This window comes from Fundulus heteroclitus, chromosome 16 (assembly GCF_011125445.2).
Source record: "Fundulus heteroclitus isolate FHET01 chromosome 16, MU-UCD_Fhet_4.1, whole genome shotgun sequence".
Lineage (NCBI taxonomy): Eukaryota > Metazoa > Chordata > Actinopteri > Cyprinodontiformes > Fundulidae > Fundulus > Fundulus heteroclitus.
Genome location: NC_046376.1, coordinates 12,611,565 through 12,622,964, shown reverse-complemented (window position 1 = coordinate 12,622,964; position 11,400 = coordinate 12,611,565). Strand labels below are relative to the sequence as shown.

At 38.7% G+C, this 11,400-nt stretch overlaps 1 protein-coding gene across 1 annotated transcript in view; it reads left to right on the top strand.

Moving 5' to 3' along the window:
* The first annotated feature begins 1,823 nt into the window (after positions 1 to 1,823).
* The window catches only part of znf385c (zinc finger protein 385C), a 190,080-nt gene continuing 180,503 nt past the window's right edge, over positions 1,824 to 11,400 (top strand). The window contains exons 1-2 of the mRNA XM_012872031.3: positions 1,824 to 1,863; positions 3,060 to 3,146. Coding sequence (XP_012727485.2) covers positions 1,839 to 1,863; positions 3,060 to 3,146 — 112 coding nt within the window. The 5' untranslated portion in view covers positions 1,824 to 1,838. The remainder of the gene's footprint in view (positions 1,864 to 3,059; positions 3,147 to 11,400) is intronic.

The window sequence follows — 11,400 nt, the reverse complement described above, 5'->3', positions numbered from 1 at the left end:
GATTCAGTACTTGACTAAAGGGAGATCTGTTCCAGTTTGAATCCAACAATATTTGGGCAGATCTTGTTAGGATCCTTTGATCTTTGTTTGTTTTTACCTTGTGGATATAGTTTATGGATTCTGTTAGTCCCTTCCTGCATCATTTTTAGTATCTGTTGTGGTGCGTTGACATTGAATGTGATTTCAGTGACAAAGTTGCCACTTGCACGCTGACGCTTGCCTGATATATTTTGAGTAATTCACATGGCAGGCGAAAAGCCAGAAATACAGTAGTATAATGGTGCTATCTAGTGACGCTTTCACTTACCTGCCACTCCCATCTCCTCACCTACTCTTCTGCAGGTTTTGTCCTTTCTGGACTCGTCTCGGTACTAATAATTGGTCATAAAACTCATAAAAACTCAAAAAAAAAAGTCATAAAACTCAGGCCCACCGGAGACCGCTTCTTTAAGCTTGTGTTACATGTTGAAAGAAAATAGATTACCCTCCGCTGCAGTCCTTCTCCCCACGTCACAGCGACATCCAGTTCCTGATTGGTTGTCATGATGCGACAAGACACAAAACTTCAGATCTTTCAATTCTAGCCTCTGTTGCTCTGCATCTGTCACAGGTGACGCGTCGAGGCGTTCTCTCGCGGCATGGAGAGTCTCAGCCGTTAGGTCAGCTGGATGCCAATGAGGCGAGCGGACTGCGGTCCGACTACCCCCGGGCATTTTTAAAATCAGGCAGTATGTCAACACACTGAGCAGATATTTCGGTTTAACTTATCGCCTAAAACGTCTTTTAAAGATAAGATAAGATAAGATAAGATAAGATAGTCTTTATTGATCTCACAATGGAGAAATTCACTCGTCACATCGGCTCATACAAGAAGGTGCAGAGTAGGGAAGGTGCATTCAGTTATATACAGTGAATCTTCATATCTACAATGGATCAAAAGAATACCAAAAAAAAAAAAAATACAAAAAAGGAAATAGGAATGTAAATGTCTCATTTACATTCTTAGTGGTCTATATATATATATATATATATATATATATATATATATATATATATATAAACATATCTATATACTTAAATATATACATATATCTGTGCGCCTACTTACATACGCACCTACGCGTAAGTTACTCGTATGTCACAGAAAACATAATATATCCAGCTTTATTCACGGCTTTTCACTCCTCTCCACCATTAGTTTCCTGTTAAAAAATAATTTTCAACCCGCAATTACACATTCAATGCCCGCATTTACAGCGGACAACAGCCTCTTGCCGTAAAACAATCAGCCTACAATTACGCCCTTCGAAGGATGCAGCCCAGGACACACTTTATAGTAGGCAGTTCATGGAGCAGCCAGGAAAATCAAATTACTTTTTAAGAATCAGCCAATGGGGCCGCAGGTCCAACCCACTGACGCTGATTGGTTGGTGAAGTGATTCTGCTGGAACCTCATTATGAAATAAAAAGGATATTGGGAAAATTACCATTAAAAAATAAAAGAGGACTTTTAAAAAACTTGTCATGATTTAGGTTTCTGTCTGTTTTGTTTTGGACTTTTCCTATCCGCCTGTCATCTCTCTGCCACCAGTCATCATCCAATCAGCTCAGTCTCCCTCCAGTCACCACCCTACTCTAGAACACTCCACCTGCTGCCAGTAATTAGTCGACTCAGCTCACCTGTGCACCTGTCTACTTATACCTGCTTCATCCAACTCATCCCAGCCAGAACATCTCTCTTCTTCTCTTCTCGTCTTCCAGTGCGATGTGCCCTGTCTCTACCGGATCCTGTGTGCTCATCCCAGCTGGACTCTTCAGTTAAAGTTGCCTGTGTCTGCATGCTGCAGTTCTGCCTGTTTCTCTGTGAGTCCCAGCCGCTTGCTCTGCCCGTTCGGGTCTTTCTCTGCCTGCATCCACTGGTTTCCTGCTCATCCCTGCCTACCTGCACCATCTGCCATAACTTATCTGTTCAAGTCTGGTTCTGGTTGTCTGCCTCACCCGCCACTGTTCATCCCTTACAATAAATCTTTTTGAAAATTCATTACTCTGTGTCTGGCTGAATATCGGGTTCACTGGCGTATTTAGAAAGATGAAATGAAAAATACTTCATAATAATGAGGTGATAATTGTATATGTTTTCAGTTAGTTCACAATTTCATTGTCACTTCGTATATTTATCTCTTAGTTATTTAAGTAAATAATTGTTTGTTATTGTTTTATGTATTTATCTCCTTTTGAGCACTTTGGCGTTCCATAAAAAACCCAAACTGTTTTCAAAAACTCAAAGGTTTCACAAACGGTATTTATGCAATCTGTCATAAGCATAGAATCTGACTTAAGAAAGGCTTATTATGAAATGCTGATTGTTTTACTTACTTAAATCGGAAGTCAATAGATCTGTCCTTCCTCTGTATGAACGTAGAGAAAACATGAGTGCTATAGGTGTCTTCGTACTGTAAAGTTTGTATTTTGTTTGATATATATATATATATATATATATATATATATATATATATATATATATATATATAAAGTACATTGTGTTTATAATAAGTAATTATTGTGTATATATTGTAATAAATGTATGCAAATATGACATTTATAATGAGACAGAAATGTCCAGCGACCCTTGGGGGAAGCGGCGAGGTGAAAAGTAAGGAGCAAAACCAAAACCTGAAAATCAGATGTAAACTTCAGCGTCATCAGGAGCACAATTAAGATATGTAAGCTGATGTTGCGCTCGCTGGTCATGTTAGCAGCTCAGCCTCTCGGAGTGAAGTGCGTCTTGAGATGAGCAAATGCATCTGGTTTTCTATTTCGAAATAAAACTAAGCATGCCTTCAGGGAAAATGATAAACTAACGACTCGATACACAAAGCCGAGGTGTATTGATTGTTTTCTATAAAGAGATAAGGCTGCAATGCCGACGCATTTGATCACTAGAAGGTTCTGGTTACATGCAGACCCGACGTCAGGCAGTTATTTTATTCTGAAAAGATTCCTTCTGTCACACACTATTGCGTTGTGTTTAACTTGAAAACTCTGCTCCCCCCGGACAGGTTTGCTCTGTGCGTTGGCAGCCAGTCTTTATTCATCTGTTTCCTCTCTGGACGCGCACCGTGGAGCTCGGAAACTGTACGGAGCCGGTAAGCCAAAGCGCCTTTTTTGACAGCTCTAGGTGCAAGCACATGTGCGGTATGCGCTCTGTGCTAAAGAAAAGTTTTGATTTGGCTGAAATGGTTTTGGTACAGAAGCTTTTACTGAAGAGAATCATGCAAGGAAAGTTTATTTTCCCAAATGGAAGACTGAGTGTCCCCAACGTTAGGTCTAACTTTTGGAGCCTATGCGTAATTGCGCATACTCGTTTATATTGCCATCCGTGCTAAAACTTGTCTTTAGTCTCACTTTACTCCGAGCACAAGATTTTTAACGCTTGTTATTACTAATTCAACCCTTATACCCCAAATAATTGAGTATTCTATATAAAAAGGTCAGTAAATTTGGAATATTATCATATTTCATTAAACAAATAAGTTAAAAACAATAATTATTTTACAAGTGGGTGCTCATTTTCTTTTTGTATGAACTTCCAACTCATAGTCTTGCAAAGTTTTGCTTCAATGATGTGGATTTGTTTTTGTTTTTGTTTGTACAGTCCATGGATATTACTGTTAGTTACATGATATGAAATAACTTTCAATCCCCAGGGAAATTACTACTTCAACTTTGTATATGATTAAAAAGGATTAACATTCAATTTCACATTTTGGCTTGTATCCTTACATTCTGTCTTGTGAGTTAAATCATTATCTTTTATAGTTTGTAATTAGTTTTCCAAATATTACACAATATGTCCTTTATGTGTTTGAAAGTCATAGATATCCTAATCAAACTAAGGACTTCCCTTATTTAGCCCTTTGGCACTGACAAAATTTTGCATCTAGTGAATGATGGTCTAGATCAACTTTGACATCGCTATTGGTGCCGATGTATCAAATAACAGGTCCAAAACAAATCAAGTGAATTTTTTTTTTACTTTTTACTATGAAAAACTGAACTTGTGCTGCTGCTTTCTGGATACTTTATTTATGGAAATAACTTCTTCTGAATGACCTGGTGATGAATGCTTCTGCCTGATCTGCTGTTGTGACAAAGTTTACAATATATTCCTTTACTAATTTGTATCTACATTTATTTTTTTATGTGTTTTTCGTCTCTAACTTTTGAAAAATCAATGTAGGCATTTTAGATTATCAATGAAAGACAACACACACAGATTAATATGTTTATGGTTTGTAGTATGATAATTACATATATGCCAACATACCAATTTTACTTAAAAAAAGCTTTGTCTTTTGTTCCTTCCTTATACTACATTTCATTGGTCAAACCAACCTCATCAAGAAAGTGTACACAAATTAGATAGGACTGTCGCCTTTTTAAAAACAGAGCTAGTTTTTCATTTGTTTCTTTCAATTGGGTAGTATTTTGTGGGGAGGATTGATCCAGTTTGTGTGTTGGGTAGAGCCTGAGGTGCTGAGCTACAGTATCATGGACTTATGCAAACTTATGCTTACTCTGAAGTTACTATTTTCTCATGGTGTTCATTAGATAGCCCAGAATTTAACTGTCTCACTATAAAGTGATAAAAATATATATATAATTCTAATAGGCCACTCCAGCATATCCTGGCAAGGCTCACAACTGTTTAATGTTTCCTTGATCTGTTGTAGAATTACTCTCACTGTGAATTACTGGAGTCCAAATGCCTCAAAAATGGCCACGTAATACCCCTTTCCAGACTGGTGACAATAAATGTGCTTCTCATCTCCTCTCGAGTTCGTTAAGATTGAAGCATGATTTAATGCTTTTTGAGATCTTTTATCCTGCTTCATGCTGTCAGATAGTCTATTCAATGGATTTCTAGATTCCACAACTCTGTTTATAGTAAGAAGACCAGGAGGAGTAGCTAGTTGTAAGGGAACACCAACCCCAATTTTTATTTTAATAAGAGGAAACCAAAATTTAAAAATGGCTTTTTTTTGTATTTATTCTGGGTATCTTTGTCTCATATAAATATGAATAAACTATTTGTTTAATTTAAAACATGTCACTGTCTCTCTGTGTGTAGAGTGGCTGTGGGGGGGGGGGGGACAAAATAAATATGCAAGGAGACACATACCTATTTTGACAGCACTGTACCCATTTAGAAGGCTTATTGCTGACATGATATCATGGCAGCTAGCAATTCTAACCTGATGGAAAAATATTAAACTTTTTTTTTTCTTGATAGATGAGTCAAACCAACCTAAAACGTGTTTAAAGTCTGCTCAGGTGTTGAGAACACCTTACCAACAGCTCTCTGTTTCAACCTTCCCAGATAACCCCCTGCTTCCTGATAAAACGCAGCAAACATAAGGAAAGGATTCTGTGGAAAAAGTCATGATTTGGTTTGAATAGCTGCATTTATATAGTACAAGTATGTTCTACTTACTTTTTGAATTTGGAAGTCTTTCAACATAATCAAAACTTTTCTTGCATTAGCTTTAATGTAAATGTAAACACAAAGTGCATTGTGTTTATAATTGTTTTATATCGTTAAATCACATTTGTTGTTGCCGTTACTGGTAAGCAAAGGCAAAGCAGCCCATACGCCACCTTCATCTTGCTGTAGCTGTGCGTCTTGATTCCTCATGAGAAGGCCGGCAGCATGAGATGTTCCTGCTAAATTCTTTAAAGTAGCCTCACGCTCCCTGTGCAGCTCAGCGCTGAGGACACTTGTCCATCTCAAGAATCAAGAATCTGTATTGCCACTATGTCATGCATGCAGATTGCGCATAACACACAGACACAACAAGACATAAAGTTTCCAAACTTTTTTCCCCCCCGCTGAGGCTTGTTTGAAAGAAACCAGGTGTTAGTGTTCATAAGAAATAATTAAATAATGCCTCGTATAAAGCAATACAATTAGATCAGGTAAGAACTAAAACAAATGTTTGCCATTAGAACATGGATAACTGAAAAAAAGAGAAGAGGACAGTCTGTAATAACTAATGTTCAGTATTTTTGCTTGCGTGAATCTGCATGCTTCCATTGGTGCTTCACTTTGCTCTTGGTACACCGGAAATCCCCACCCACCTACCCAGCGACACCACCTTCCTTTCTTTGAATATTTTATTTCTGTGATCAAAAATGGCTGTGTGTTTCAGGGTTCATGTTAGGCTGTGTATTTAGATAGACGTCGGTAACTAATATTTTGGCTTAGTCGGAATTGAGTTTAAAGGAGGATCAATTCGAAACGGCACTAAGGGCAGCCCTGGGTCGTCCTGGGTATTTGTGGTGGGAATGTGTGCAGATCAGTAGACCATTGTGTATCTTCAGAAAAACGTAAAGTAAGAGATTATTTTCAACTAATGCATTCGTCGACGTCTTCATTGATCGAGTGTGCAACACTTGAGTCCTGCTAACTGCAGTGCATTGTTACTATAACATCTTTTGTGCAATATTTTGATTTTTTTCACCATTTTGTATTTTGTTCCTTGGCCCTTTTTTTTACCTTCTACAGCTGTGCTCACCTTGTAATTCAGTTTCCGATTTTGCACGCTGCTGTCCTCTGGTGTTTTGGTTTGACCTTCCTTTTATCCCCTTTCTTGCTGCTATTATCTGTGCTATCATCACCTGCTGGGGGAAAGCTACCCCCAACCCCCTAACCCACCTATCACGCTGAGAAAAGCCCACGGCTGGAGCAAGAAGGCCTCAAAAAGACTGAACGTATACACTTTTGGATGGTTTATTGACCTCTCCGATCTCATCTTTTCTGATTTTCTGCGACACTTCATTCGGTGGGAGGCAGGAATTGCAGAGAAACGCAGAGTGACCTTCAGTAAGATTCTCTGAAAAGTTTTGTGCTAAGATTGTGACATGCACGCTGGTTGCTGCTCGCCCCTTTTGCCAAAACAAATATACAGTTAATTCCCTTTTAGCGCAAGGGGAGCTTGGCATTGGAGGACGTTACCATTCCGTCATTGCAAAGCAGAGCAGCGCTGTTGTATTTAACACTGTCATGACACACAGATCAGCCATCTGTGTGTCTTGATGATGGCTGGGAAAGTAGTTTATTGTATTCTTCTGGAAAAATCGCAGACCCCAGCTTTAAATAACAGGGATGACCAACCATGACATTCTTTCTGTATGATGCTTATGAGTAAAAATGTGCAGCATTTACACAAAAAGTTTGAACTTGTGCCACATGACCTAAATGCTTTAGTTTAAAACAGAAAAACGCAAATTGTCCCATTCCTCTCCGTACGTAATAGAGTAAATGGATTTGGATGATTACAATATTGCAGTGATTCTCAAAGCTCCTGGAAAGCCTCCTGATATTGATCTTTTTGCGTTTTTTGCGGGCAAAACTAAGGAGTAGTCTTCAAGTGTTGCAACATAGTTTGTCTTTTCCTGGTAACACATTTAAGAAAAAATCTTTTTTTCATGGTGACAGAATGTGGCATGATGCGGCTATGAGCGCCTGACTGTAACCGGCCAGAAGTCCAAGTCCGCCTATTCGGGCGCCATCAGCCAAACTGTGCGTTGGCGAGGTGGGGCTTATTTCCTCAATAGCTTTAGAACAAAATCTATTTCCTGATGAAAAAAAAAGGGACAGGACCTGTCAGAGTGATAGGCATTATATAAGTAGATGCCTGAAGGATCAGCGAGGCCGCCATCTTGGATGGGTCGCTCTCACGCGCCTCCAGTGCATTTATTTGTACAGAGTAGGCTGTATGCCCATCTAAAATCGTCGTTAGTCCCTGAATTGTTACCTGATTTTTGCACGGTTTGGTTTGTTACAAATGGCAGAGATGTGGTTATGATGCAGGACGCTGGCACACATTGAAAAAATGCTGTCATGCTTAAAGACTCTGTTTTAGCACAAAGACAGACATACGGTATGACATGGTAATAAACGAATGAATTAATCCAAATTCTATTTTTATAAAGCAACATGTTTGAATGTTCATTTACATTTTTGTTTCACTCTGTTTCACACACATACAACCCTGAGCCTTCTGTACGCACGATCAGCAATAATTTTTTTCATATTTTTGCGAGTTGTGCAGTTTTTCAAAGGCTTTTTCTTCCATTGTCTTACACAACCCTGCTTGCACCTGAGTCTGGGGAGCTTAAGACCCCTGACAAAGAACTGTTTTGCACCGCGTCTTGCATGTTTTGGCACTTTGTAACTCCGGGGTACTTACTTGTGTCATTTGATGCTGCCTTAGTTTGTGAAATACAGAGACAACAAATTACATAAGCATGAAATGGTGGATATTGATTCTGAAATGTGAAGATAAATGACTCATTTAAAGAGGGTTGTTGACAGTTTGAAAAGATTAATATTTTATTGCTGTTTTCTTCATGCACACTGGTAGAAGAGCTCAAAGAAAAAACAAAACAAACAAATTTAAATTAGTGTTTTACGTCAACATGCAAATTGCATGAATATTAGCCCTTGTTGCTGTTTCACGGAGTAACTCTGGGAATTTAACAACCTATTAACGGGATAATTAGTCGGCCTATCTGGCCCATCTGTTAACCATTAAAAAAGAGGTGAGGCTCCTTCAGTTTCCATGTCATGACTTTCCAAGTAGCTGCCATCTTTGTTTTGCTAAAGAGGATTGTGTTGGAGTGAGAGGTTGTGTGATTAAACTGGGAAGGGAGGATATTTAACAATACGATGAAATAACTTATTAATATTTTAGAACCTTGTCATACCTTGATAGCAGTTGATGCTCCATACCTGTTGCTTCAAGATGTTTTTACCAAGCGGGCACAATAGACACGTGCAAGATGGGCAGGACTTTGGATAACAGGTGCAATTAAAGTGGAACTTCTGTATCAAAAGGTACAAAATGTTGTTCTTCAATACAGACCAGTTGGGTGATTCCGTTCCTCCACCCCTCAGCCTTCGGCGGCTCTGCACTGGTTCATTCCCTGTGTGAGGCCGGAGGTGGCAGACTTGGCAAGGGGTCAGAGATTCTGACAGCTGCACAGAGCCCATCTCAGGGCATGCACGCTTTTCTTTCTCCACTGCCCCCCGCATGGTTGAATGGCAGTCCCGACCGGAGGTGTCGGAGACTTGGCGGAGATCCGCTGGCTTCTCAGTTAGGCAGCTGGAGAAGCAACACTGCTGACCCTGCAGGGAAACCTGGTTTCATCTCCACATCAACACCCCCCCCCATTCAGACCCTGAGCCCAAACAGGAATAGAGCAGCCAGTGAAAAGTTAAAGATCTGGGTGAGTCTGGGTTTGTACCTACAATAACATCAGGAGGTAAATTACCCCAGCACATTTCAACCATTGTTCAATCTAATTTTAATTTGTTATGAAATGATTTTCCTCATTAGCAGAAGGCAGCGAAAGTCTGCCTGACTGCGCTATGCGTACACACACACTTTCACGCACACGTGTGAGGGCTCACAGTAGCTCCAGTGTTGCAGCGGCACAACCACCAACACAAACACACGCATGTACACAGCGGTGCATTTATGGCGTCAAGCAGCCGGTAAATGACGCTACTCTGAGCCCGAACACTGGCTTAGTGTTTCCAGCCAGGTATACCTTCTCAAGCTCTCCACGCAACAACAACAAACTAAATAGCCTGCTTGTTTGGATCCAGCTGAACTCCTCAGAAAGGGTAGGGGCTAAACTACTGGATCTAAAGCATGCTTTTACAGACCGCCCGCCTGAGTATACACATCTGTTTGTGTTTTGAACTGATCGTTTTATTTTTTTTCATTCAAATGTTTCCTGTAAGGACTTCGTTGTCAACTCCCTGCTCTACTTTCACACCTGGTGACTGCCAAAGGCTTCCGCTGGAGCTTGTGTAGGTTACTCACCTTGCTAAAGTGTGTAACAGCTTTCAGGAGTAACAGACGTGGGAGTGTTACTCACTTACTTACTCCGTGTCAAAACGTTTAGACGGGTGATGACTAGTTTCTCAGTCTGGTCCTGTGAATGTGTCAGTCCAGTTCTTGTCATTACGCTGGCTTTCCGCTGTTGGAATTAAAGTAATAATATTCCTGTTGGATTTTTCATTTATTTTAATGCTTTTACATGGAATTTAAGGAGGTCGTGTTATAAAATCCAAGGCTGTGGTGAAACAAATAATCTGATCTCATCACTGTCTGGTTATTAAATGCATTAGTTTAGGCGAAACATACTTAGTTGGACCAGTCGGAGCCTAAAAAGTTATAATAATTTGGAAGATTTAGAATTATATATATATATATATATATATATATATATATATATATATATATATATATATATATATATATATATATATATATATATATATATATATATATATATTAGGGCTGGGCAAGTTAACGCGTTAATTTTGCGTTAACTCATTAGACTATTAACGGCGATATTTTCTTTAACGCGCATTAACGCATGTTGCTCAGATGCTTTTATTTTGTGAAGGTCTGTTGCTGCGGTGTAGGGGTTTGAATCAGAACAGTAAGTGGCGATAATGCGCCAATAACCTCGCTGTCAGCCAAGCCTCGGATTCAGAGGAAGAAAGATACTGGCCGGAAAAAAACAAAGCCGACATGCGGAAGGCGGTGTTTCCCGCAGGTACCGCGAGCCATAGATATCCATAATAAAGGCTAGATGTCTCGTCCGCGCTGCTGGCCAATGGGGGTCGACGTCCGCACGTGGCGGCCATCTTGCCACAGGCAGCTCGCTCATTCGTAACATTGTGATTCAATGGCGCATGTACTTAAACAACCATAACTTCCTCAATTGTCTAACGATTCTCAAACTGTTTGGTTTGTTAAACAAAAGTCAGACATGTAGTTATGACACTGCACACTTATGAATAATTATAACCATGGAATTTTATATGAAAAGAACATTGAATAGAACATACAGGTGCAATAAATATACACATGCACAAGGTATTTATGTTAAATCAATATATGCTATTAAAACTCGGTGTACAGAATGGCAACATGATATATATACACACACACACACACACACACACATATATATATATATATATATATATATATATATATATATATATATATATATATATACATATACATATATATGGCATTTGTGTATATATATATATATATATATATATATATATATATATATATATATATATATATGTGTGTGTGTGTGTATATGTATATATATACACATACATACACATATATATATATATATATATATATATATATATATATATATATATATATATATATATATATACTTTTATTTGGGTGTGATTAATTATTTCACAGTCCTAATTTATTTGTATTTACATACATACTTTTTTAATATGAATATTACTGTTATAATAAAATTAGGGCTGGGCAACGATTAAAA